The sequence below is a fragment of the Thunnus thynnus genome, chromosome 4 (assembly GCF_963924715.1).
Source record: "Thunnus thynnus chromosome 4, fThuThy2.1, whole genome shotgun sequence".
Lineage (NCBI taxonomy): Eukaryota > Metazoa > Chordata > Actinopteri > Scombriformes > Scombridae > Thunnus > Thunnus thynnus.
This window is the reverse complement of record NC_089520.1, coordinates 16,025,594-16,052,444: the sequence shown is the minus strand read 5'-3', so window position 1 is coordinate 16,052,444 and position 26,851 is coordinate 16,025,594. Positions and strand designations below refer to the sequence as shown.

Sequence of the window (26,851 nt, the reverse complement as noted above, 5' to 3'; positions counted from 1 at the left end):
GTGTGTGTTACCTTTTAGGGTCCATGCATTCACTGAGGTTGACCATCCTGGGTCCCATGGCCCCCTTGGGGTTCTTCTCCCAACCTACACTCTTAGGACAAGCTAAGAAACACATTAACAGTGTGAGAAAAGTGAAAACTGTTTTCAGATGAACAAAGAAACCATTAAGCAACTCAGATACCACTAGAGACATTTATTTTAACATAATTTTCCAGGTTTTGAGATTTCTGCCTCCACCCAAATACAATGAAGGTAAGGCTCAGTTCAGCCTCTGTTTCTTAACAGTCTTAGATCCTGTCTCTTTAAGGCCCCCCCCTCGATGAGTCCACTCTATTCTGATTGGACAGCTTTCCAGAGGCCTGCTGAGGGCAGCAATATCAGACTCATGTTAAGTTACTACCGATGAAAACCCAACATTTCCTGCTTTACTGTTTCAAATTAAAAGTTTTTAAATGACTAAATAACAGTAGACTTATTGTAAAGAATTTACAGGAAATTTAACATGTTCCTCACTGAATTAGCAGAGCTTAGTTAATGGTGCTAAGAAGTGGTTGACACAACATCGTATGGAGATATTTGGAGCTCTTTGTTCAGCGGATTGGTTAGAAATAATGCAGGGAGGAATAGTAGAAACAGAAACAGCCACAGTGATGATGATGTTTGATGAAGAGCTGCAGACGACCAGCACACCTCCAACATGTAAAAAACTTATTTTACTTCGCTGTGCTGTGTAATCAAAAAACACTCACAGCGTGCCAGCTCGACTTGAGTCATGGCTCGGCATGACTACCCCCAAAGCAATGGAAAAATGCCATAACGTTAGCAGAGAGGAGAAGTGAATTCACGTGCTGTGCGTGGAGCAGATGACCTTATAAAGAAATCTGTCACAAGCCGACATCGGCTCGGGCTGAGATTATAAACAACTGTTCAGTTCAGAGCAGCCTGATGCCAGTGCCTTTTGCTCACAGAGATTACTTCTACATAGGTTTACCTCATTATTTGACACTTTGGCCACGTTTAATATGAACATCTGACATTCTAACATTACATGTATGATTGAAAATAAAGAAAAGCACAATAGGTCCCCTTTGAATTTCACTCACAGCATTAAAAATTGTCATTTAGAAAATTCTACTTCCAGACAAATAGTCCCTGTAAAAACAGCCACGAGGGGGAAATATGGAAATATGTTTTTTTGTTTTAATTCTTAGCAATTTGGGTAAACCAACCCTTAAAATGTTAATTCATAAACTTTCGTCTTCCCAAAATAATTAAGGATGGAGACTGGTTAAACTGGTTACTTTTTTGTGTTATTTTTTGCACATAAATGAGTAATTTGCATCCTTGAATTAACAATTTGTTCCTCAAGTTGATAAAAATCTTGTTCTCAAATTGCTTACTCAGTTTAAATTCCTACAATTTAGCCAGGTTGTTGTGACTAGTCAGTTAAGAAGGAGAACCCTGAGTGTTAGTGGAAACAAATTTGTGCATTTTATTTCTTTTGTCCTTGTTCCTTTCTTTTTCTCAAACTGTACAGTTTTGTTTGGACGGTGCTCCAGCAGTCTTTGTTTACATTTCGCTTCTCAGCTTTGGCTGCTGGATGCACACATGCCACTGTGTAATGCAGTGCAAAATGAATAGTGAAAGCTGTCTGGACATGGACAATTTAAATGGGCCACGTGTGTTAAATAGTTTCTTTTTGATTTTGGGGCTGCTTTATATGGATGTTAAGTCAGGCAATATGCATGTCCCACTTTTTATCATGAAGTCTCATCTTACTGTCTCATCTTAAGTGTAGCGTATCTGAAAAGTTGAGCAAAAGCAGATTGGTTAATCCCTTTCAAAACAATACCAAATTTGTGCATAGAAAACCAAATAGAATAGCTGAATCCACTTTTCTTGCATGAATACATCCTCTGTGAGTTAATTTAAAACCCAAGATGTGCTAAAGGTAGACTGAGGTAAACAAAGAAACCTCATCTGAAATCAACTAAAACCTTCACAGTTCACAGAGCTTCTCCTTCCCCATCCTGCTACAGTATTACCATTTAAATTGCTTTCATCCCTTATTCAGCAGATAAAGGAATAAACGAGAAGCAGTGTGAGATTAGCGTTATTTGCGAAAGAAGCACATTGTCTCAGTGGAAGGTAAAACGGGGCTGAGGGTTCATGGCTCAGTTACACTATACACAGAAGTTCACACAAGTTCTTACAAACTGAATACATGTGTAGACATACAGTACCAACAAACAAACATACATGCATGTGACGACACTTACACTCACACTTTTTTTTAATCCAATGATTTTATGTTTTGTCTGATTTTATTTTTATGTCCTTGTGAATCACTTTTCTGACATGAGTTTTGGAAAGTGCTCTATGAATAAAGATTATTATCATTATTATTATAAAAGGAATGGTGATTACCTGAGTTGAGGGGAAGTTCAGGTAGTTTGACCTGAAAGACAACACTGTGCTGAATGGAGCGACTTCCCTGCAGAGTTCTGTCCCTGAAACACAGCACCTCCACTGTGTCCAGCTTAGAGCCCCTGAAAATCACACACACACACACACACACACACACACACACACACACACACACACACACACACACACACACACACACACACACACAAAAAGGACATGCATTAAGAATATGAGGCCCATCATACACAGATTACAGATGAGAAGCTATAGATACACACTAGAATTGAAAGGTTATGAAATGTTATTTAAATCTCACATAATAATAAATAATAATTTGTAATAGATGACTCACTACAACATGATGAAAACAGATTAAATACATTTCCCCTAATATGGTGCTGAATGGCCACATTCGGATTACACAATCAAATTCAAGTGAAATAGCTGAATAAGTGAGACATTGCGGCTACATTGTAATTCTATCTTCACCCATCTAAGCCAGTGTCAACAGTTTATGTTGAACCCTGAGAAGTCAAGCTCAAGATGGATGAGGTTTGTATTGGATAAAAAAGGGGTATTTGCTGCTGATAAGCCACTGGTATCACAGGACTGTATTGCTTAACTGGCCTCAATGGGAGTTCCTTGTTTAAATAAACAACAATTATGCAACAAAAAAAAAAAAAAATCTTTTTGAAATAGCAAGAAGTGCCAAGGAAAACTAAACTCTCTAGGGAAAAGTGAAAAAAAAGAAGCTGAATTGAGCTGAATCCAGAGGTGTGTACAGTACAGCGCTTCCAATTTCCAGACTAAATGTTTCAACTAATAGTTGAACTGTACTTTCGTCTGGTGAATCACCGGTTTACATTCTTTTAATCCATTCATCAGCCAGTGTGTAAATAAACATGTACAGTAAAGACTTCACACTTGCTGGAGATGAATATTCCATCACAGTTATAATCATGTTTTGCTTTATTTCATGTCAAAGTCACAACACTGTTGTGTGGTGAACCACTCTGCGCTTTTAGGTGCATTATTGCACAATAACATAACTTTGTCTTTGATTTCTCAGCTCACAGGACAGCTTATTCTCTGTATAACAAATTAGACCACTTCTGTATCAGAATAAATATAGAGCACAACAGGATGTTTGGGGAAAATTGCCAGCATTAATATCAAGTATATATGATTTGCAGTAAACAGGCTAAAACATGCAAAAACACAGGCAAGGTTTTCTAAGCGATACAGTCGCTGAAATAAAGAAAGAAAGTTTGCAACAAGAAACTGGCTAAGATGGGATATGGGATGTGGAAGGCAATAAACTTAAAATCAAGAATAAATAGTATCTAAATTTGTTACAAACATAAAACTATTTTAGGGATTGTAGATGGCAAAGTTCTGTCAGCTATGACTAACTGTATGTATGTATACCTAATATTACATACATAAGTCTTCTGCAATCTATCTCCTATCAGACTTCAGTTATTGTTAGTGGAAACTAAAGTTTTCATTGAGAGGCACTTTAAAACTGTGTACATAGAACACAGGACAAACTCGTCATTGAAAAGTCATCAGCTGAGAATGAGACTAAACTGAGTGACACCAGCAAGTGTGTACAAAAATGGAAATTGCTTGTAATCTTTGTGTAAATATTTGAATATGCTCAGACCAGGACTCTTGGACTAAATATCTGCTAATAAATCTGATGACTTGCACCAATTCCCCACTGGTGTGCTGAAATATTTCCTCTGTAAATATTTCAATACAATATATCTCTCAGCAAAACAAACTCAAGCCTCTACATGTATTACCAGCATTTCTGCAACAACATCAGTCAGTAAACACTTAGTAATTTATGAACTGTGATATTACACTTCTGTGAAATCTCTTATTCTTAGTCACTGAACATGGACCTGTTTCATTTACTTCACACCTTGATGTCAAGACATATTACACCAGTAACATTTAATACCGGAGTTTTACATAATTTCCTCCCATTTTCCTGCTACCACACCTCTCACCAACTTTTGAATGGCAGCCTACAGCAGCAAGAAACAAAACATACTGCTTGCTTTGTATAGCCACAAATACATGCTGGCTTAGACAGAAACTTTCTAATTGTTTACATCAACGGCCACCTAAAGTATTATAAAATATCATTATTGGAAATATGCAGAGGTGGCTCCTTCATTAACACGATTCAGGAGGTTTAAGATGCACCACATTCATGCATGTCGTGAGTGTGTGTGTGTGTGTAAATGGTAAATGGACTGTACTTGTATAGCGCCTGTCTAGTCTTCTGACCACTCAAAGCGCTTTGCAATACATGTCAGCATTCATCCATTCACACACACATTCATACACTGATGGCAGGCTGCCAAGGTGCCAACCTGCTCATCAGGTTCACACACACACACACTCACACAACACGATGCAGCCATTGGAAGCAATTTCAGGTTCAATATCTTGATCAGGGACTCTTCGACATGCAGAGAAGCCGGGAATCGAACTGTCAATCTTGCGATTAGTGGACAACCCACTCTACCTCCTGAGTCACAGCCGTGCTGTGGGGACGTAAATCTGTTTACATAGTCATGTTGTGGGGACTCAGCGCCCTTATGGAGTCAAAAGCTAGTCCCCTTAACGTAAATCATTCATTTTAGGGTGAAGACTTGGTTTAAAGTTAAGGTTAGTTTAGGGTTATGTTAAGATTAGGATAAGTCTCCAGGAAATGAATGTAAGTCAATGTAATGTCCTCTGAAGTGATGGAAACACGACTGTGTGTGTGTGTGTGTGATTCACAGGAAAGGCTATGGTGTCCATCCAAAGCATCTGTTGTCCACTGTCAGTGTGTCCACAGGCAGCAGCTGCTGTCTAGTGTGTGTGTGTGTGTGTGTGTGTGTGTGTCACAGATGGGCCTGTCATGGGTTAACAAACAAGCCTTTGTAACTTACCAAGATTGAGCAACTGCAACTCCTGTTTCACAAAAAATAACGTGACCATTGAGAAGGGCTGCAACAATCATACACACACACACACACACACACACGTGTTGTATATCTTCCCTTTTTGAGAAATATTGGGATATTTTTTAAGTAGAAAAAGCTACAATGCAAGCAATATACTGTATTAAACAAAGTATTGTATTAGATGTCTGTATTAGATATTAGACAAAATGGATGTTGGATATCAGAAAGATTTACAGCTTTGTTGACAAGTAGCACAATCTCAATAGCAGCAGTCATGTTTCTGCAAGCCAGTGCTGCCATCTAGAAACAATTTTAATTTATCAAGTTTATTCGCTTAACTCTCATAACACGTGTGTCAGTTGGAGTGTGACAGAAAACAATTTAATTTAGTTTTTTTTTTTTTAAAGGTACAAAATTCCTTTGAAGTTGATATTAGTATCCATAACCACACTAATGTTTGTGAAGGGCTCCCAACACTTCAGAGACAGGAAATTAGTAAGCAGAGATTTCCTGTCTTTCACTCTGTGGCTTTGTGCCTAAAAAAGTCAGTGTAAACATACATAAACATACACAGTGAAGTTCACAAAGACATGTTTTGCACAGTGGGGACAGACAACATATCCTCAAGAGAATTTTACCATCTTTTTCCAGCACACACATATATAAACAAGAAGATTTTACCATTTGTAAGCTAAGAGGACCAGTAGATTTCTCAAAGGCCAGCCCGGATGTTGAGACAGAGTGCACGGATCATAGACGCCCACAGTAACCTAGAAAATCCAAACATGGTGGGTTTACATAACCAAAGCATGATTGCATGTGTGTATGTGTGAGTAATACAGTAGAATCTAATCTAATGGTAGGGATGAGACACTAAAAGTTCAGTATTAACAAAAGAAACCAACCTGAATCCATGAAAGTAGACAAAAACCTTCCACACATAAATAACTAAAAATACGTGTAACCGAATCTTTCCAAGCATTTTAGATTAATAGAAAATGTATTATTATTAAACTTTATTAGGTTTTTTAAGATTTTTTTACTCATATTGATATAATTGCGAAGATGTCTGCATTAGTTGCTTTGAAAAATTAAATATATATATATATACAGTATAAAAACAGATTAGTACCTTCTTAGTATCAGTGAAGAATGCATCCCAGTCCTCTAATGGAGCCATCTGAACAGTGTCATCTGTGTACTTCATTAGGAAGTAAGGAAGTGCAGTGGTCCCTCCTTTGCTACACAGGCCATCATAGACCTCCTGCAAGGCTGCGATCTGAGACAGAAATAATTAGAAGTCAAAAATAATCAATAAATGTTCTATATGGTATATTGGTAAAATGTGTATATATATATATGTATATATATAGTGCTAATTAGCACTGTCCACCACCAGCATGGAAAGGGCAATCATAAATAATGTAACTTATAATGGCTTTTGGTACTTCTGAGAACACTTGGGGTTTACAGAAGGTTAATGAACTATGAAATATTTTATAATGAATGACAGGATGTCACTTCTGACAAGGAGGAGTCTTGCAGTAAGGAACATTTTAGTGATCAGAAACACATAGTTTGTCATATTTTGTCATTTGTGTTGAAACACTGTCTCAAAACCTCTGAGAGATAACTATTCATAGACATTCACATGATAATATTCTTATAATCTTTTCCACAGAATGTATCTTATGTACAGTGTATATAAACTATGCCATGTTGCTGATGAAAGAGCATATTAAACACATCAAAGAGTTATTATATTTTTTGTACTAATCCAATATTGTTAAACTACAGCTGACCACAAATAGATAATAAGATCACCCCCCCTATAGTCAGCCTACAACATTATTTGCACTATCTAGGTTCACCTACACCTACCAATTTGGATAATGTAAATATATAGATTCAGCTTGAAATCAATACAAGTGAAAATGACCATGCTAATGTGTTCCACATTCTACAAAAACTTTTTCTTGAGAATTTTTGTGTTCATGAAACTGCTGAAAACAATTATGTGTCAGGTTGTTACATAACACTGACCTTTAATGTGGAGAAAGACAATAGAGAGGTAAGAGGGAGAAACGGTCATCCCTGTGGCCCACAGTTGGCGTCACGCTGTTCATGAGTGATTCTACCTGTTCTTTTTTAATGAGGCTGTTTGACTCATTGGATTCGCAAACTTGAGAGCTGACAACTCTTTTCATTATACTATTCTACAGCTTATACAGTACTAGACAGAACAAGCAGATTTAAATGATACTGATCAGAGCTGCATCAAAAGCTGCAACAGTCTCATTGTCTTAGCAGTTAGGAGTGTTAGGATGATCTTAGGAAAGAAAGAAATTAAAAGGACGTGAATAATATTCACATTTTCAGGCCAAAATACATCAAAACGACCGTGGAAGACAGCTGATTGTATTTACTTGCAGAATTGTGTGTGTTTTGTAAGTAAAACTAAAGTCCAAAATATTAATTCCACTGGTTACATACAAATATTTACAAAGCCAACCTGTTTTGCTGAAAAAACTTGCTCTAGGACAGAAGGCTGTTGGACAATCTTTATTCCCTCTGGGAAGCAGAGCGCAGGGAAGCAGAACCAGTAGTAGAAATGGTACTTCTTTAAATCCTGGGGAAATAATGAAAGAAAAAAAAGAAAGAAAGTTAGTCTTCACAAAATCATGAATATATAAAACTAACACATTTCAAGTTCAGTTACTGTTGGTACGCACTGCAAAGGTCAGCAGAATGAATCTGCACAGGATGGATTGGTCCTTCAAAGCAGCCCCAGATTGTATGGCATCCCATATCTACAAAACAACAGGTAATAAAGAACTGCAGTTATTCTGTTCTCCACTTATACAACTAAAAGACCTCATCAAGAGTCTATTCAGGCATCTGTAAATTCATATGTGTGAGTGAATATGATGTTTTTTTACCTCCTTGGCCTCTTTCTCCAGCAGAGCCTTCTTATCGATGGTCTTAAAGGCATCTAGTGTGTTGGTGTTATACAGCGTTCCAATAGCTGGACAGCAACGGGCCGGGGTCTGACCGTCTCTAACAGCAAAAAAACATTTTATGTTTGCGTTGAATTGGTGGCTTCACCCTTTTGTTTACATGTGTATTATGCGTTGTTCCTTTACAGACTCAACAGCAATAGAAGGGCAAGAGAAAGGTCGTACTTACACATCAAATGCACTGAACTCCAAAGTCAGGCGGGTAGGCAAACCAACTGGATCACCTATAGAAGAGAAATAAGAACATGTGAAGTGGTTGTTCTGTTTCCATATATGTGCATGAAACATACTCATTATGCAAAATCCAGAGCTGTTTAAAAAGAAACAAAAAAGTGAAAAACAGCAGCTGACTTTTGCAGATTACTGCTTAGAGTGTGAAGGATGAATTGCTCAACCCACAAAAATGTTTTCACATCACAAATTAAATCGTCAACAAAACATCCTACCATCTGATCCCACTTCTCACCATTGTAGTAGTATCCTTTGATACACTTGGGACTCTCATCCAACCTGTAGTCATTGAGTTTCTTCTGGGTAAGCTGGTGCCAGAAGCCTGCCTCCAGGGCACTGCTGAACGGAGCAAACTGCAGCTTGAGGTCTGCAGCGGAGGACCCTGCTTCACTGGTGTCAGATGCCATCACAACTTCACTAACAGGCAGCACAGCCAAGTTATACAAGCTGTGAAATGAAACAGTTGTAGGTTACGAAACACTTGCAGACTCTACAAAAAACTTTGCCATTTAGACACACATACCAAGCAGCAACCTCCGGGGCTGAAAAATGAAGCAAACGTGGAAGTGCCAAAAAACGCACTTCCTCAAATGGCCACTTGAGGTTGGCTCAAAGAGCGAGTCATGTTAAAATGCTGAACTTTACAACAGAAATAAATATGTTTACAGCCTGGTACAAAAAAAGGTTTTCGTCTCTGTAGCTTATTTCTGCTTTGACAAGTGGGTGTTGTTTTCAGATTCACAGATATTGGCGTTGCCGTAGCTGGCGCTATTTCAGTGATTTTTCAGTTCGTGAAAGTCAATTGTAACATTTTGGTCATCTAAAAAAGTCTTGTTCAGCATTTGGTTGTACTAAAAGACCCTCTAAGAAGTCAAAAGTTCAGTTTTTCTGGTAAGTACATTTTGTTTTAACGGCTTTAAGCCTTTTCTTCGCTAGTGAAAATTAGCATTAACATTATCACAGTTAACCAAGCTAGCAGCTAGCATTAGGGTTAGCTCCACCCTCTCGTCCAAATGGTCACTTCTGGCTCCAAAAATCCAAGATGGCAACAGTCGAAGTGCAAACTCTAGGCTTCAAAACCACAGGAGTCCACAAACAAATGGGTGAAGTCACAGTGGCTACGTCCATTATTTTTTACAGTCTATGATTGCTACTAACAACACAAGCACATGATGAACACACAACAAAAAAAGAGAAAATAATAGATGAACTCCAAAACTGACATTTTTTTCAATTAAATCAATGAGTTAATTTAGTCAGTCAGTACTCAGATCAGCCCATCCGCACAGCAACAAATAAATAATAGAACAATCAGTGCATTTGTAATGGAAAGGTGTGGACATTTCTGGTATGCATCTCTAACATGACACACAAAATGTAACATCACATCAGCCAGTCTAACCCTAGCTGAACGGTGGCTAAGCATGAATATTGTTATGGGTATGCTGGTAATATTGATAAAAGTTGATTGACAGCAGCTTTATTTGACAATTACATAAAACAACCATAAATGGTTTCTTTAAATTCTGTTTTAATATCATCGATGAGATAAAATAGGACAAGTTATTGATCCTTCAAGTGGAATTCACAATTTCCCCATGGCAGGAAATCATAAATGAATACATTGGATTTTGTGACTTTGATCAGATTATGGAAATAATTATAAAGACATTTCTTTGGGCTTTGTGGTAAATTATTAATCACTCACTCAAAAACCATGACTCATAGTTTAATTAAAAATGAAATAAAGCTGAAATGATTAGTAAATTAAGCGATTAGTCCATCGACAGAGAATTAATCTGCAACTATTTTGATTAGGCTATAAAAGTCATTTTTCAAGCTGAATTGTTGAACATTTTATGTTTCCAGCTTCTGAAATTTGATGATAATTGCTGCTTTTATTTGTCTTCACATTTTAGTGAAATTAACGTCTTTGTGATTTTGCACTTTTCAGACAATACACAGGCAAGACATTTGATGACATCATCTTAGGCTATAGAAAACTGTGAAGGGGTTTTTTTTTTTTTTTTTTTTTTTTTTTTTAAGTTTTCTGATATTTATAGCCCACATGAGTAATCATGAGTAACTGTTAGTTTGCTGCTCTTCTGAATTGAAATTATCAGAAGCTCCAGTTGCCATCTTATAACAATTAACATTAATGATCAAAATTCAGATTTACATTTTTGCTGTTTATGTAAACGGAAAAAAGACAGACCGAAGTCAAACCAGTCATATGTTATTTGAATGATTTCTTACAGGCAAAACAAAACAAAACAAAAAAAAACCTAGCACCAAGACATCTTACCCTTAAAGATATTCTTAAGTATTCAACGACTATGGGGCTTTACAGGTACAGGCTGAATGTTCAAATCAGACAGACTGTTTCAGGACTTTCTTATTCACTGTACAGTAAGTTAACATACAGGGGCAACAGCAGCTTTGCCGGTTCTAACGTCTGTTCCCAGAACCAGTATCTCCCTGGTAACGGAACACACGATGACGACATAACCGTATTATAACACCAGACATATTACGTTAACATTGACCCAGTCAGACAAACGTTTTCTCTATCAAATCGTGACAAGCTGCAAGCTTTTTACACTTACCAGATATCCTTACTTCCTGGTGAAGTCGATCATGTGATCGCAGGACATGTCAATAAAGCAACGCATTCTGGGTAAGTAGTCAGCCCGGTCTGTTTAGCCTAGCTGCTGCTAATGTATAGTATCTTTACGCTTTACGGTGCGAGCATCATTGAGTAAAATATAAAGAACCAGAACAAAAACAAGAACACGCAAACGATTAAGCATGAGAAGACTGACAAAAACCTGTACGCGCCGTTCCTTTTCATTTCGGAGGGAAAGGATTGGCGCAAAGGTGCAGCGAGCCTCCGAGAAGTAACGTCTGCTAACGTTACTTTATTAGTTATATCATTACTAATGGTTTCAATCACAACCGAAATGTAATAGTTTAGAAACAGATAAAAGTCCCCAAATTCCGGAAATGAAACAAAAGAGCTATACGAGCTCATTAATACCAGAATGGTCAACGGAGAAGTTGAAGTTGCCTCAGGACACCTGACTGTGCGACAATTAGTCAGGGACCGTCGCTAAAGTATACTCCTGAGGAAAAAAGAAGAAGAAAAAAATGCCGGGAATTCAGATCATGTTCAGGAATGCAAGTGATGAAGACCTCAGCTTTTGTTGGCGCTGACAATTGTGTTTTTATTTTAATTTTGTGATTATAGGAACACAACAAGTTATAGCCGCACAAGTAATAGGCCACCAAAAATAAACTTCCAAGAGACAATGCACTGGGGCCAAAGTCAAGTCTAGAGATAGCCTACTCAGGTCATGAATCGCAAAGTATCTAAAATATAATCTGTTTTTATTACTTCAAAATGTAACAGCTATATTTTTTGTAAATTTAACTTCCCTGCATGAGGGTCTTAATGCTGTTTCAAGGCATTAATTCTAAAATAATGGTATAAAAATACTGAATATTTAACTATTTTATCTATTCTTTTGTTTGTCTAAAAGTGCTCAAGTACTAATGTACAGTAGTATAGAAATACTGAGTCTATAAATACTGGAATCAGCCTTTAAATTAGAAACCCTGTTCTTAAAAAAAAAAAAAAAGAATTAATGAAAACTGAGGACATGACCATACAGTGGACATGACTCAGTGGTGGCTGCATCCCTGACAATATGGAGCACAAGAAATGACATAAACATAAATAAATGAATGCATAAACAAATGATTAAACACATAAATAAAAAAATAGATTTTGGTAATGAAAAGGGACATTGTTAAATTAATGCCTTGGATTTCTTTTCTACATTTCCATAAATAATCTTTTATTTAGGCTATTTCTGTATTTATTTATTTAGTCATTTATTATATTTTATTTATTTATGCCTATGTCATTTTTTGTGCTCCATATGCCAAAGACAATCTAGAAAACAATAAGACATTCGGTCTTTGTGATTTTTTGAACAGCTTGTGAGCTTTGAAAGACTCACAATATTACAGATTTGTAATACTATCTTCTTTGAACTACAAAACTTAGCAAAATTGCATATATTTGTCTAAAGTGGTATAAACATTCGTACTAACATTGCATCTTACAATTTAAAAATAGTAATACAAATAGCCTCTGGGCTTATGGACTATTGATTTACCACTCGAGTTTCTTAGATTGAGTAGCTGCACCTTGCTCGATGCACTTTAAACTCAGCTGGGTCATTTTGAGTTCAGTGACATTCTGTGAGCCAGGTTATTTGGTTGAGTGAAACAAGGCAACAAAGTGGACAGTGAGCTTCATGCAGGTATACACTGGAAGCAGCTGGTCAAACCTGCTTGCTTGTTCTGTACTCTGCAGTTTATTGATGCTGGGCTTAATGAAAGTTGCACTCAAATAACCTACCCCTCCTACACTACCACAATTTGTTTCCTTAGTCTGTCCCTCCAAGACTTCGCAGTTTTTTTGTGATTATTGTGGCTGAAAAGGCTTAATTTTGCAGCAGCTTTTCTCAAAAATTTCCATACAATTTACAATGTTTTATTTGCTTTTTTTGCAGTGAAATTAAGTGAATTGGGAAAAATTGCAAGCAAAGGAAAAAAAAAATTAAAACTACTAGCAATGAAGAGTCATATGTAATCACTTCCTTCAATAAAAAGCATACTGCATATAAACAACTATATTTCAGTGCTAATTTTTTATTTATTTTCTGAACATGAGAACCATGGGCTCAAAGTTATATAAAAAAATACTTGAGTTCCATTTATTTACTTATAAACCTTTATTAAATTAACTTTCACCTCAACAACACCAAATAAAATCAGTCAAAAATGTCATTAAAAGAATAGTGAGATATAGTTTCTTGTGTTTCATGGGAGAAAAGTGACTATCCAGTGAAGATTTCCACTTGTGGTTGACCACAATGTTACAAGGAGTACAAAACAGTTTCCCTCCACTGTCATGCAAAACATTTGAGAATTGTTTTGCAAGGTTTATGGCAGTGAATTTTGTTGGCAGGTAACATTTGTATGGCATTTAATTAGTCTTATAACACATGCACATAAAAACCAGGCACATGCACGTGATATGAGCACACAGAACAGTATTAGCATGCAAAAAGGCATCCTCACAAGGGAGGGTGCACAAATGCGGTCCCATGAGCATGGCTGTGATGAACATGAGCTTGCTCATCCCTATACTCAACACTCGCCTGCTCAACAAGTTGACTTTTGAGACTTTGGAGGTGAGGATGTGGCTGATGTCTCTGCTCCTTTGATTGGTCACTTTGAATACTGACCGTGACTTTTGATTGGCTGTTTGGTTTGATCACTGACACAGTCGAAGACAGGCAGTCACCTGAGAGAGCTGTCTTATTTCTAAGCTGGGTAGAGGAAGTCAAACCAATCAAAGTTTTGATAAGTTGTGATTGCAGTAGTGCACTAACAAGTATTAAATACATGCAGTCAGATACAAGGCAAGACATAGTACTTGACATAGCATGAAGAGGGCAAGAATAGAAATTCATTTCATGTGGATTCCTGCACATATTGGTGTGGATGGAAATGAGCTGGCAGATAAATATGCAAAAGGAGCAACAAGAAAAAGAAAACATCCGTGTTCCTGGCATTGTTTGTAACAACAGCAATGAGAAATAAGTATGGTCTTAAAATATAGCAACACAGAGGTTAAATGTATAATTAAATCAGAAATGAAAAAGGAAGAGGGAAATAGGGGTCGATACTTCCACAGCATTCAAAGAAAAGCAGGAGAAATGAGAGGAAGCAATAGAAAAAGAAAGGAGGACATTATGTAAAGGATGAGGTTTGGTCACATAGTCTGAACAGTACATTAAACATCATGAATAAGCATGCTATGGGTAGATGTGAACAATGTGGACTACAGAAAACAGTGGAGCATGTATTTTAATACTGTCCTAGATATCAACAAGAGAGACAGACACTTAAAATTACACTCCAAAGGAATCACATGACACAAAGTATTAAAGAAATATAGCAGAAGAGTTTAGGTGATGTAGGGTACAGGTCTATTTTCAGATTTTTAGAAAACACAAGAATTAATAGAACTTAATGTAATCGTTCTGATCCACAATCCAAAAGAAGGCAGTAATCACCTTTAACCTGTTTGCCAACCGCCATTAAACAACAAAAGACATCAGCCACTGTCTATTCCATCCCTGCCTCCAGAGTCTCAAAAGTCAACTTGACAAGTGTGCGAGTGTTGAGCAGTTGCAAGTGCATAGGGAAGGTCGAGCTCATGCTCGTCACAGCCCTGTGCTTGTGGGACCACATTTGTGCACGCAGAGCAGAAATACTTCCTGGAGGGACTGCTCAGTGGTGTTTAAATATTTGTGTAATTATTAGGGGTAAATTATCAGTTTTACTTAACTAACAAAATACCCTGGTCAGTGCAGAAATTGTTAAGTCTGAAGGGATCCTACATTATTATCTTATTATCTTATTATTATCTTTTATTATCTGATATCCATGTTACCCAGACGATGAATTATAAAGACTTTGGTGATCCCAAATGATGAACCCTAATGACCATGGTGATCCTCAGGATTTTCCTCTATCTCCACCACGAGGTTAACATTTCTGGTTTTGGGTAAAATGTATCCTATTGGATAGATTGCTATGACATTGGGTCATGTTGGGTTGGATTTGTCTGAGGATGAATTGTAATCACTTTGATGAATCAACTTTTCAGCATGGCTGTAGATCCTTGTTTACAGGTCAGTATCTTTGCAGCAGTTTTTGTTAAATAACAAAAAAACCTAAATTGAATTTTAAAACAAATCCCATGTCAAATAAATGAATAATACAAATGAATCTCTTCAAATAAACAAACTAAGGCTTGGCCTGTGTTCCTAGCTTGGAATTTATATGTTTTTTTTAAAGAAATATAAGCATATCTACATTTTCAGGCAGAAGCTGAAATCTCTTAACATTCACAATATCCCCTGCTGTCGAAAAAAAACAACCCTTTCACTAGGGACGCAGGTGGCTTCCATGGAGAGTATGGAGAGGTATGCTTTTGCTAGTGGGGACAGCAGTGGGTACAGCTGAGCATTTTCTTTCCACCACTTGAGCGGACAGCTTGTGAGGGAAATGGATGTTTCACTTCTGTACTTATCCATTTCCGCCTCAATCCCACTGATGAACTGTGCTGCTGCTGGTTCCCAGCAGTCCCCTCAAAGAGATCTTCCAATGCTGTCTTCTTGGGAGGAGGTTGTTCCAGCTCAGCTCCATATGCTGTGTCTGTCTGGTCAACAAGCTGTTCTGTTGCAGCTGTGGGGCAACTAGTACCTGCTCCCCCCTCATTTGTTCCCTTCACAGTGAAATGGGTCTATAAATAGCTGAGATAGAAAAGACTAAGTAAATCTAGGTACAACAGAGACAGGAGTCTCATCTTGTTATCACAGAAGAAACACTTGCAAGGCCTACACTTCTAGAAGACATTTAACTATAGGCCATAATAAATCAAGCCTTTAAATGCTTTGAGATTGATTTCCCTGCACACATTCAGAGAAAGAAAGATATTAAAATAAATACCTGCTTGTCATTGCACATCCTGGCACTGGTCTTCTTCTAGATAAGGCAGAGTTTGGACCCTGGTGTCCAATGCAGTGCATCCCAGCAGGTAGTTGTATTCCCCAGTGGATCTGTCTGAAAGGGTGTTGAGTATAACTCTTCATGTTGCTCATGCTGAGGGAGTCTTCTTTGCTGAATGCCATTTTATGCTCATCATATGCTTTACGGGCCCAATGAGAGACACAATTGGGGTTTTTTCATCACACAGCACAGTGGTGGCTTTTTTCAGAGGTTTAAGAAGCCTCACTATCTCCTCAGCATCACTGATGTCTGAGCCATCTAGAATATCGATTTCACAAGCATTTCATTGGATGTCTGTGCTTAGGAGAGCTGTTGCCACAGCTACTTTCTACTCTGTTCGAAATAGCAGTCAATCATACCCAAACTGCTGGTCCATCGCGTGGCGACATCGATGACTAACTTGTGCAATGGAAGCTCCAGCACTGTCTGTTTAGATGCGAACACAGCGGTGGCTGTGGAGCTTCAGTGGAAGAAGGCTGCAACCTGCCTCACTTGACCCAGCAAACAACTGACACAGGGTATTCTCAAACCCCCTTGGGTGGCCAACTTTCATGCATAGGCAAAACACTTGATGTGTGATGCTAGCCTGGCCTCTATCACTACAACATCCGTATTCCTCACAACAGCAACATCATGATTGGCCCTTTCAACAGTTGATGTCAACACTTCAGCAACATTGACCCCACTCTGTCTTTCAAAAAGCGCAAAACTTGCCATTTCCCACTTGCTGGTGATCACATGGGCTGTGATCATGAGATAACTCTGGGTAGCCCTGGAGATCCATCCATCTGTAGTAATTGACATGCTATCTGCCTCTCTGATGGTCTGAACCACCTTTGATTTTGGTTCCTTGTAAAGCGCTGGAATTACAGACTGACTGAAGTGCAGGTGTGATAGAATGCAATAGCCAAAATGCTTCATTGTCAACTTCGGAAAATGGCCTCATATGTCTTACCATGAAAACACCAATGCACCTGTAATCTCTTTTGTTCTTGCCCTTGTTTTGGTGAGCACAATTGCAGATCAACTTGTCACTTGCAGCGTTTATCCTGATTTTTTTCCATTAGATTATCAAGTTTAACTCAAAAATATGTCTTTTTGTTCGAGTTTTATTTACACACATCCTTTTCTTTAGATGTTCTATTGAATAACTTGTCATTGGAGTTTGGGTGCCTAGAAACCAAGCTAACCACTTTGACATGTTTACCACATTCAGCTGTTTTACAATGAAGTTTGTTGTTGTTTTGGATTTATAGCCCATATTTTAGGCTTCCATTCACCTTTACGCAATTATTTACCATTCGTGTTGGTTTTGGCAAATCTGAACGTGCAATCTATATTTATCTGAGAACTTCCTTCCTGACTTATAGTAAAATATGTGCTAGGTTTATCAGAGTCAACTGTCACTGTGCTAGTAATGTTTTTACTGTTCCCACAGTTACAGCCAACATCAAATTTCCTGTTGCTGGTGTTCCTTACATCATTATGAAAACACAGAATTATGCCACTTTTCCATGTTGATCCAATGGTTTGTGTGGATAGACTTTTTTTCTTATTGGCACACAGAGTCTGGATAGAGGATGTTGGATGTAAAATTAGTGATTTTGGGCTACATAAATAAAACTGACTTGACTCAACTGCAATATATTGATGCAGCTCAGTAATGTAGATTAACTAATATAAAGATATTTGTAGCATACACTTGGTGTTCATCATAGACTATTTTCAAACACAGTATTTAGCATCGCCTAATTTTGGATGGTTGGGTAGTGACTACTATCCCTCAAATGATATGTAGTGGTAGTCATAACAAGGAGCATGATAAAACTAAATTAAAATTTAAAGTATTAGAAACACCTTTACCTTCTGAGTAACAGATGTTGCATGTAATGAAACTTTAAGGGACTGAAAGGAGACCAGACAACAGCTTGTAGAACTTAATAGCTTTGATAACAAAATTTATCTTTAAAAAAAAGGAGAGGAATCAGTGTGTTTTTCCTCAATACCAGCCCACACTGGCTCTGTTTTGTTGACATTGTTGTACTGTGCAATCACAGACATGCTTCTTCTGTTCACATCATCACTCCCTGTAGCTCAGTTCCACCCCCCTCTGATTTGTTTGATTTTGATAAGTAGTGACTCACAACCCATCTGTGTTCATTGTACACAGGAAACATTATGTGTTTCTCATTCTGGATTTTGATGGAGTTAAACATGTCAGTAAATATATCAAGTATTGCAATCATATTTCAAGTGTTATAATTCACAAATTAGTAATAGGTAAACAAATTGTAAAAGAGATACAAAAATCTGAAAACATCTTTTGATGGTATGCTGGAAATGTTGGAAATGTTTATTATCAAACCATTTAGGTTGTGGGCTTTTCTAATGGGAGCCATGATTGCGCTGTGATGCTTTGTCTCTGGAACCTGAAGGATGCACTTTGTGTGTGTGTGTGTGTGTGTGTGTGTGTGCGTGCACTGAATATTTGATCAACACAAATGTAATATGAATTTCAAATTTATGATTGCTTTTATATTGTGGAATAATATTTGGTGCTCTTTGGCTAGTCGTGAAGGAAGGTAGTCGCACACTCGTAAGCATGATGCAAGAATAGTTTATTGCCAATGCCAATGAAATATTAATAATAACAGTTAATTAATTTACTTTATTAACTATTCTTGCATTGTGGCTACGAGTGTGCGACTACCTTCCTTCATACTTGTACTTTCATTGTGGTCAGCATCTCTCCAACACTGGTGTGCATTCCTCCTCTCTTCCATCCTGCTCTTTGGCTAATGACATGAAAAGAGGTACTACATCACATCATAAAATTAATGAGTGTAAAAAGCATAGCAATCATGTTAGAAGAAAAACAAAATCCTTTTGTTTTTTTAAGTGCTTGCCATACTGACACTTAACTTTTTTTGTTGACAGTGTGAAAATATGTGATATGCAGATATGAATTAATGAGTTTTATGTTCTGTTTTAGTATTATTTGTTCTTCATATTGTATTTTTGCTGATACACTCACTTATTCTACTTTTATCACAGTAAAGACATGACACAGCACACACAGGTAAAACACAAGCAGGAGATTTCTAGAGATAATTATTGTCAAAGATGGTGGTTTTAATGTGTAAAAACACAATGAAATCATTTCAAACATGTTTTAAAAACCCTAAAAAGAAGGGACGGTTGAACAGATAACAAATCCTCCCCCTCCCTGTTGTAACAGATCACCGGACACATGGCCAAGATTTATGTTTTTCCTGGACTGACATTGGAAAGGACGACTAATGTTCTGTATCCTGTTTTAATGATGAGAAAACAATGTCACAAATGACATAAATGCTTCACTAAACCGATTTGCTCACAAAGGCAAGGCAGAGCGTGTAAAATTAGAAATATTTACTGTCATGTTATGTCATGTTAAATCGCTGGCTCTGTATGTTGTGTAAAAAATAAATAAATAAAAATATATTTTGAACAAGGTTTTTTTTTTTCCTGTATGAAACATAGCCATGGCCAAGACACTAAATTCATGCTCCTGTTTCCGACGGTGAGAGATCAAATTCCTTTAAGTTTAAAGGTCTCATAGACTCACCTTATTACTGGTAGCATAACACAGACTAAATAAATGACACTGAATTCAGACAATTCAACTGTTGCTATGACTCTGACTCATAGTGCAGTAAGTTAAATAAAAAACAATAATCTCAAACAAACAGAAATAATTAACACTCAAAATACATTTACAGGTTTATCTACACTTTGAAAGCTCACGTGTAAGTGATGCAACACATGTCTCCTCCTCATCTGTGAGTATCAGCAGCATTTAGACCCCAAATATTTTATTCTGCATGTCACAAAGGAATGTGCAGAATATTTTTGAAAATTCGTTTAAAATTCCCATTGCAGAGTGGGTATATAAAAGGGTTGAGAGTGGAGTTGATGTACCCCAGCCATATCGTGAACATGTGAAGGTCATGGTGCACACAGTCTTTGCAGAACGCCATGACCATGAAGGCTATGAAATATGGTATCCAACACAACATGAAAGCAGCGATGATGAAGCCCAACTGCTTGGCTGCCTTATGCTCTTTATGGATCCTCAGGCTTTGTATACGCTGGCGTGATTGGTCGATGAACCTTTGCCATGTCTGTTTCAGAGTCACTGCATTAGCTGGGTCAAATTGAGCATCTTCAACCCCTTCCTCGGTCCAGGGCAGAGAGCAACTGGGGTCATAGTTGTTATAGAGCACAGAGGTGTATCCCTGATTTATGTCACAGACGCCGCTTACTGAGTTTGGCACCGTGACGTGACATTCATTTAAAGATGCTTGAAGTTTGTTCTCATTATTCTTCTCAAGCAAAGGGGAAAAGCTCGAGCAAATTACATCCTGTGGTCGACTCAGGGGAATCTCACTGTCCGGCTTCTTCTCCCCAGGAGACAAGGAGCACCTTTTGGCTTTCGGTATCATTCTGAGTCTTTTTGTTGTCTTGGCAAGCAATGACGTCTGTTGGCACTTTGCACCAATTTTTCTGTGAGATCCGGAAGGAGCAGTTTTGGTTTTTTCAGCATCCTCGAGGGAGTATGTCTGCTCCAAAGTGTTCTGGTCCAGCAGTCTTTTTGAGAGTTTCACTGGAACCTCGCACTCCTTCTTGGGTGATTTGCAGTCATTTTTCTCGGATGTTTGAGTATGTTGTCCATTCACATTTTCCCAAAAAGAATCAGTCGGATGAATGATTCTCTCTCTGTCCCTCAAATGTTGCCTCACTGTCAAGTAGATGTGCATGTAAAACCCCAACATCAAAATTGAGGGTACATAGAAATTGAAAACTGCAGTAATAACCTTAAACCATGTGACAAAGCGGAAATCTGTGTCACACTTGTTCTCATCCTCGGGTTTAAGGTCTACATGAGTGAAAGACCTCCATCCTAAAATAGGGATAATCCACATCAATGACAGCAGCCAGGCTCCAGAAATCATAACACTTGCTTTTCCCCGTGTTCGATATTTCAGGTACCTTAGCGGCTGTCTGACAGAGCGGTACCGATCCAAACACAGAATAAACAGACTGAAAATTGAGGCTGTGCTCGCAACATAGTCCATAATAAGCCAAAATTGGCAGACAGCCCGACCCAACTTCCATTCATCCTCCAACAAATACACCAAGTTTAGAGGCATAACTGTGGTGCCTACAATCAGATCCGCCACAGACAGGCTGACGATGTAGAGGTTCCCGACAGTGTGCAGGCTCTTTTCTCTCTTCACAGCATACAGGACCAGCAGGTTCATTATGATGGTGAGGAGAGAAAGGAGTCCCAGAAATACTCCCAGCAGGACGTTGTGGAAGCAGACATGGAGGGACAGAGTTTGATTGCTCCTCAGCGTGTCACCATCGAAGAGGCTACTCCAGCTTGTGTTACTGTTATTGACATAGCTGTTGGTGTTGAGGTGTAGAGGGTCTGTGGAAGGTGACAGACCAGATTTCATCATGGTAGGTGAGATGGTCACCTCTATATTCAGTCACATTGTGGAAAACTATAAGCCAGCGTGTCTTTAACTGGGGGCCAACACATGTATGCACCAGTAGATTTTCCAAGGTAGGAAAAATTTACTCAGTTTGGGTCCAACGACCAGTGGACATTTAACTTAAAACAGGTAATCCTTTGTATACTGGAAAAGACGTAAATCAATGTTGTCTTGATCTGTAGTCCATTTGTTATATAAATCCAAACATCTGGAAAACATAAAGAACATTACAGGTTAGACAGCAATTTGTCACACAGGATTCACATTCAAGATTTTTTTTTTTCCTCCACTCGAAAATGTGTTGTTCTCATTGTTACTTTACTTGTTTGACCTTCACTCTGCAGAATGATGTATGTGCAGAATTTGACAGCAGAAGGTCGTTTTCACATTCATCTGCTGAGAGTGGAAAGTTTCTTTGTGCTCAACTTAAATCTGAGTTTAAGGAACGTATGTATGAGCATGATGTACAACTAGTTTGGGAGTGGTGATATGGTAACTTGAAGCCTCCAGTGCACATACAGAATGGATGAAAAATATTTGCATGTTCATAGATTCTGGATTGAGTGAGGCCAAAAGAGTAGATATAAATGTATTTTTAATTAGGAAATTGAACTTTTTTCATGGAAAAAACATATTAGACACATAAAATGTGTCTTAAAACATGTCTGGAGGGGATCTTTGAAAAAGCAAATAAGCAAATGGATGAGAAATAAACAAACTAACAAGAGCAAATGAAATCAGACTCAAATACCTGTGTACAGAAGCTTTCATACAGTTAGACACTTCCTTTAATCTTTTTTGGTTTGGACATACAGTAATAATAGATTAAAATTCCTCTTGCTCTTTCTCTTGCACTGTCCAGCTGGCTGTCTTTAACACACAAGGGGAGGGTGGCAAATTCCATCATCGACACAGCAGCCGACAAACTGTGTGATTTGAGGAAAGGAGACACTAATATGCTGTCAGTGTTGAATGACTGAATCTATTTCTTTGGATTTATAAAATCCTACATTACTGTATACCATGTTTGTTAAGATATTTGAATCTGTAAAGCACAGCAAGACATCTCATATCAAAACATATCAATATTCAGATGGAAATGCACTTATCTCAACTGTTTAGCGTATTGATTTTTAAGAGAGTAGACTGAAATAAACCTGTTGCCATGGATGCAGGTGGATGTGTCTGTACATAGCTTGGGCAGACGTATCTTTCCGTGATCAATCTGTGAATTAAAATACGTCATTTGGCCTTTTAAGGGACTCTTGGACTGAAAGCTAAGTATAAAACATTAAGTATATTACTTTTTCCCCACACCAGAGAGAACTATGGTATGTGTTATTCTGCCAATAAGAACACCAAATCCCACTGATACCAAATCTAATTCCTAACAACGGAAAGTTGGAGATATTGGAATTTAAATACCTGGAATTTCAATATCCTTTACATGTAAATCAAGATCTTAGTGTCAGAAAATACAGCAAAATCCATGCTACAGTACTGAAATGAATTAATGACTGAATGAAACAATAACAACTTGAATTCTTGATATTTAAAGAAAGAGAGTTCAGATTGCTTATCGACGAAGCAGGATTTCTGTAGAAACATCAATTTTCATTCCCAGTTAACTCTTTGTTTCTCTCTTTCTATCTTTTTGTCTGTGTGTCTATCTGTTTAAGTCTGCTTACTCACTGATGACACACACTCAGCAGGAGAAAGAAAAGAAAAACACACATCAAGCTCAAAAGTGTTTAGTGCTCACTAGAGGGGGAAAAAAACGCTCACAACACTAGTGGGGGCTGAGAGGGTATTAGCAAAGCATCCTCAGAAAAATGATTCATTCAAACATGGTTGTCATACTGTAATTAAACTGGTCCATTCTGGGAAGAGTAAAGCTTTATTTGCTCTCGTCAGACCCCATGTTAGCATCTCTTTGCTTACATCACTTCAAAAGTAAATAAATAAATCAGCCAAAGAGACTGAAAGTAAAGGAAGCAGTCAATGAACTATTGCTGTGTGATGGATGTTAATTGTCCGTAGAGAGGGTTGCAAAAGAATCAAAAACCCTCCAGCTTCAGGTTACACCTCATTTAATCAACAGTAGGAGCTTCAAAATAGTGATGACGTTTGATGCCATCATTTAAACCAGTTCAAGTGTACAAGAGCAAAGCAAACACACATGCACATTAGGGCTGAAGAATTAATCAAAATTTTATCAAAATCGGAATATCGCCTAATGCAATTTTCTAACTGAGGAGGCACAATATTTGTTAAAGGTGAAATGTGTCAAAATAACATTTTAAATTAAATATTGTGTGCTGCAGAGATGTCCTGGCCTACACATCTCTGTAAAAATGATCATTCCCTCCAATATCACAAATCAATATCAGTCAAAATATTCACAATTAGATTTTTTTTTTTTCAAAATTCAGCCCTAATATACACACAGAAGTATTCAGTAGGCCTATGTTGTCCGTTTGTCTCTTCACATACAAATCTTTATGAAAGCCACTCAGTTTGATTATCTTGAAACTGATCAGTTTCATCAGTCTATTTGGCTTTCAATCTGAGCTGAAATGTGTCATTATAAATATTTTTCTCACTGTGTTTAAAGCCTCACTGTGTTTATAAGATATACTGCCTCCGCAACACAAATATTTATGAACCTTATTCCTTTGGGGGATGAATAGCAGTAAGGGGGGAAAAAAACAGCCCTGCGTGTTTTTGCGTTTGAACCGCACACTACTTATCGCAGCAGCTATGACGGACAGGATATTTATTCAACACTAATTGTACAATAGGATTATCAGTGATGATCATTGCCTCGCTGATTTCATTACAAAAGAGAGGGAGGACATATTAATCGTGCCATCTTTTGCCCTGTTTAGACCTGCTGGAGCCCATCCATCAAAATGAATAATGGCTCTCATGCGAAATACTACAAGTCGGTGCCAGAGAACCACCTGTTGAGCCGCTGCAGGATCACACATGAAAACTTTTATGGACACGATCGATAAACACATGCAGATATTGTAACAATAGTCGTACAAGGAAATTGTATTTCTCAATTGCCATTAAAAGAAAAAAACTTTAACAGCTGAATAATTAAAGTTATTATATAGGCGTCTGTACAGTTTAAAACTTACCAGTGATGTATATACATTTCCCGGAAAGTCCTGTTTATTCCAGCCTGTATTCCAGGAGAAAATCAGAAAACGAGTGGAGGATAGAGGTCGAAATTGCAAAGAAAAAGTCTCTCTCTCTCTCTCTCTTTCTCTCTCTCTCCCTTTCTCTCTCCCCCCTCTCTCTCTCTCTTTCTCTCTCTCTCTCTCTCTGCAGCTCACACTCTCTCTGTCTCTCTCCCCCTCTCTGGACTCTACAGACTTTGGAGTTCACATGATATTCAGCTGGACAACTGGAGCCATAAAAATTACCTTGCTAGAGGAATGGCTATTCACCTGATGGAGTGGCGCATTGTGGATCGCAGTGCCATGATTCAGTGTGTGATTCACTGTACAGTAACAAGCACATTCTGAGCAGGGGGACATTCATAAAGGAAAATATACAGCGTAAAAGCTACTGAAGGTCTGAATTCTACAGTATTGTAAAACATCTGTGTTGAATACTTAAATGTTGAACTTTTATTCAAAGCTGAGCCATGGTATAGAAATTCTGTACCAGAGAGAGGTGGGGGTATGAGCTGTGGTTGGATGCAGTAGGGGAGACAAGGGACCATGGTAACATCATGAATTCCTCCAATCACAACACACAAGCTAGAGTGATAAAAACTCAGCATATAGTATGCAAAGCACTGGCCGGTGTCTTCCTGCTGTTTTCTGTTTACAAAAGTAAACGCAAGCAGCGTTAAATGGATGTCAACAGGTCCACTCAGCAAACACAATTTAAAGCTTGAAATCACATCTGGGGTTGCTGACCTGGATTAAGAAGTCTTTTGCTTATTATTTTACTTGATTCCTCATCAAGGAGCCAGTCTCTCCATGGCTTACCAGCTGCGTTATAAGGCAACATGTCAATGTACATCTCACGGTCGGCAGTGTGTTTGTTTACGCAGAACATGAGGGCAACTGGTTTCACTTGGATGTGTGCCAACAGTCTTGTTTGGGTTTAAGTCATATCTCAACCCAGATAAGGTGTGAATCAGATGCATTTTCTTGGGAATAATTAAAGAAAGTACAGGTGACAACAAAAGTACAAGTTTAAAAAAAATAAAAATGCACATTTAAAGGATAGGTTCACAATTTTTCAAGTCTGTCTCAAAACAACAGTCAGGTGTCCGTATGAACACTGAAAGAGGTTTTTCTCACTGTAATCATTCCTCCTGTTCATAATGGCTATTAAAAGATCCTCTCCAAATTTGCTTTAAAAATGCATTTAAAAGTTTATCTGAAGCTTATATGAGGCTTCAGTAGTCTGAGTTAGTCATTTTAAGTGGATATCTGCCACATTTACAGTCGTCTTAGCATCAAATTCCCTCTTTGTGTTTCCTCGGACAGTGTTTCCCTGTTACGCTGTGGTGGAAGTATAGTAACAAAAAGAGGAACTTTGGCACTAAAAAGACTGTAATGTTGAAAGATATCTACTTGATTTGACTCATTTGGATGACTGAAGCTTCATATAAGCTTCAGATAAACTTTTCCTTACATTTTTGCAAAAAAGGCAGCTTGTGGATTTTGGCCCCCATCACTTACATTGTAGGTGCATTATGAAGGGCTCATCTAATGGTCAGTATAAACAGGAAAGATGATTATGAAAAGAAAAATCTATTTCAATGTTCATTTGGGCTCCTGACTGTTGTTTTAAGACAGACTTGAAAAATTGGCCCTCATTTTAAACCTTTATTACAGATCCAGAAGTTCTGTCATATTTATTTTATGCAATGTCATTTACTGGCAGCTTGAACTCAAAGTATCTAATGCTTCACACTGCGGCTTTAAAGAACTTTAAAATCTTGGTTGAGGTTATTCCTCAAACAAAATGTACACACTCATCAAGAGTG

General features: G+C 37.8%; 2 protein-coding genes across 4 annotated transcripts in view; both read right to left on the bottom strand.

The window, feature by feature from the left end:
* The window catches only part of atg7 (ATG7 autophagy related 7 homolog (S. cerevisiae)), a 77,159-nt gene extending 65,217 nt beyond the window's left edge, over positions 1-11,942 (bottom strand). The window contains exons 1-10 of one of the 3 annotated variants that reach the window (XM_067586920.1): positions 11,679-11,942; positions 8,877-9,088; positions 8,580-8,634; positions 8,333-8,450; positions 8,126-8,203; positions 7,906-8,022; positions 6,526-6,672; positions 6,075-6,163; positions 2,428-2,549; positions 12-102 (exon numbers count right to left, since the gene is read on the bottom strand). In XM_067586920.1, the coding sequence (XP_067443021.1) occupies positions 12-102; positions 2,428-2,549; positions 6,075-6,163; positions 6,526-6,672; positions 7,906-8,022; positions 8,126-8,203; positions 8,333-8,450; positions 8,580-8,634; positions 8,877-9,048 (989 nt within the window). In that variant the 5' untranslated portion in view covers positions 9,049-9,088; positions 11,679-11,942. Of the gene's footprint in view, positions 1-11; positions 103-2,427; positions 2,550-6,074; positions 6,164-6,525; positions 6,673-7,905; positions 8,023-8,125; positions 8,204-8,332; positions 8,451-8,579; positions 8,635-8,876; positions 9,089-10,946; positions 11,207-11,247 lie in introns of those variants that run through there. The other 2 variants (XM_067586919.1, XM_067586921.1) reach the window with 2 other exon arrangements.
* A 7,481-nt stretch (positions 11,943-19,423) lies between these two features.
* Positions 19,424-25,303, bottom strand: hrh1 (histamine receptor H1). The gene is made up of 2 exons (XM_067586923.1): positions 24,981-25,303; positions 19,424-22,042 (listed from the first exon to the last, which is right to left on the bottom strand). The coding sequence occupies exon 2, from the start codon at positions 21,796-21,798 to the stop codon at positions 20,161-20,163; it is 1,638 nt and encodes a 545-aa protein (XP_067443024.1). The 5' UTR covers positions 21,799-22,042; positions 24,981-25,303; the 3' UTR covers positions 19,424-20,160.
* Positions 25,304-26,851: the final 1,548 nt, after the last annotated feature.

What these genes read in the sequence shown, in the direction of transcription:
- hrh1 (XM_067586923.1), bottom strand. Translation starts at nt 21,798, where the DNA reads ATGATGAAATCTGGTCTGTCACCTTCCACAGACCCTCTACACCTCAAC.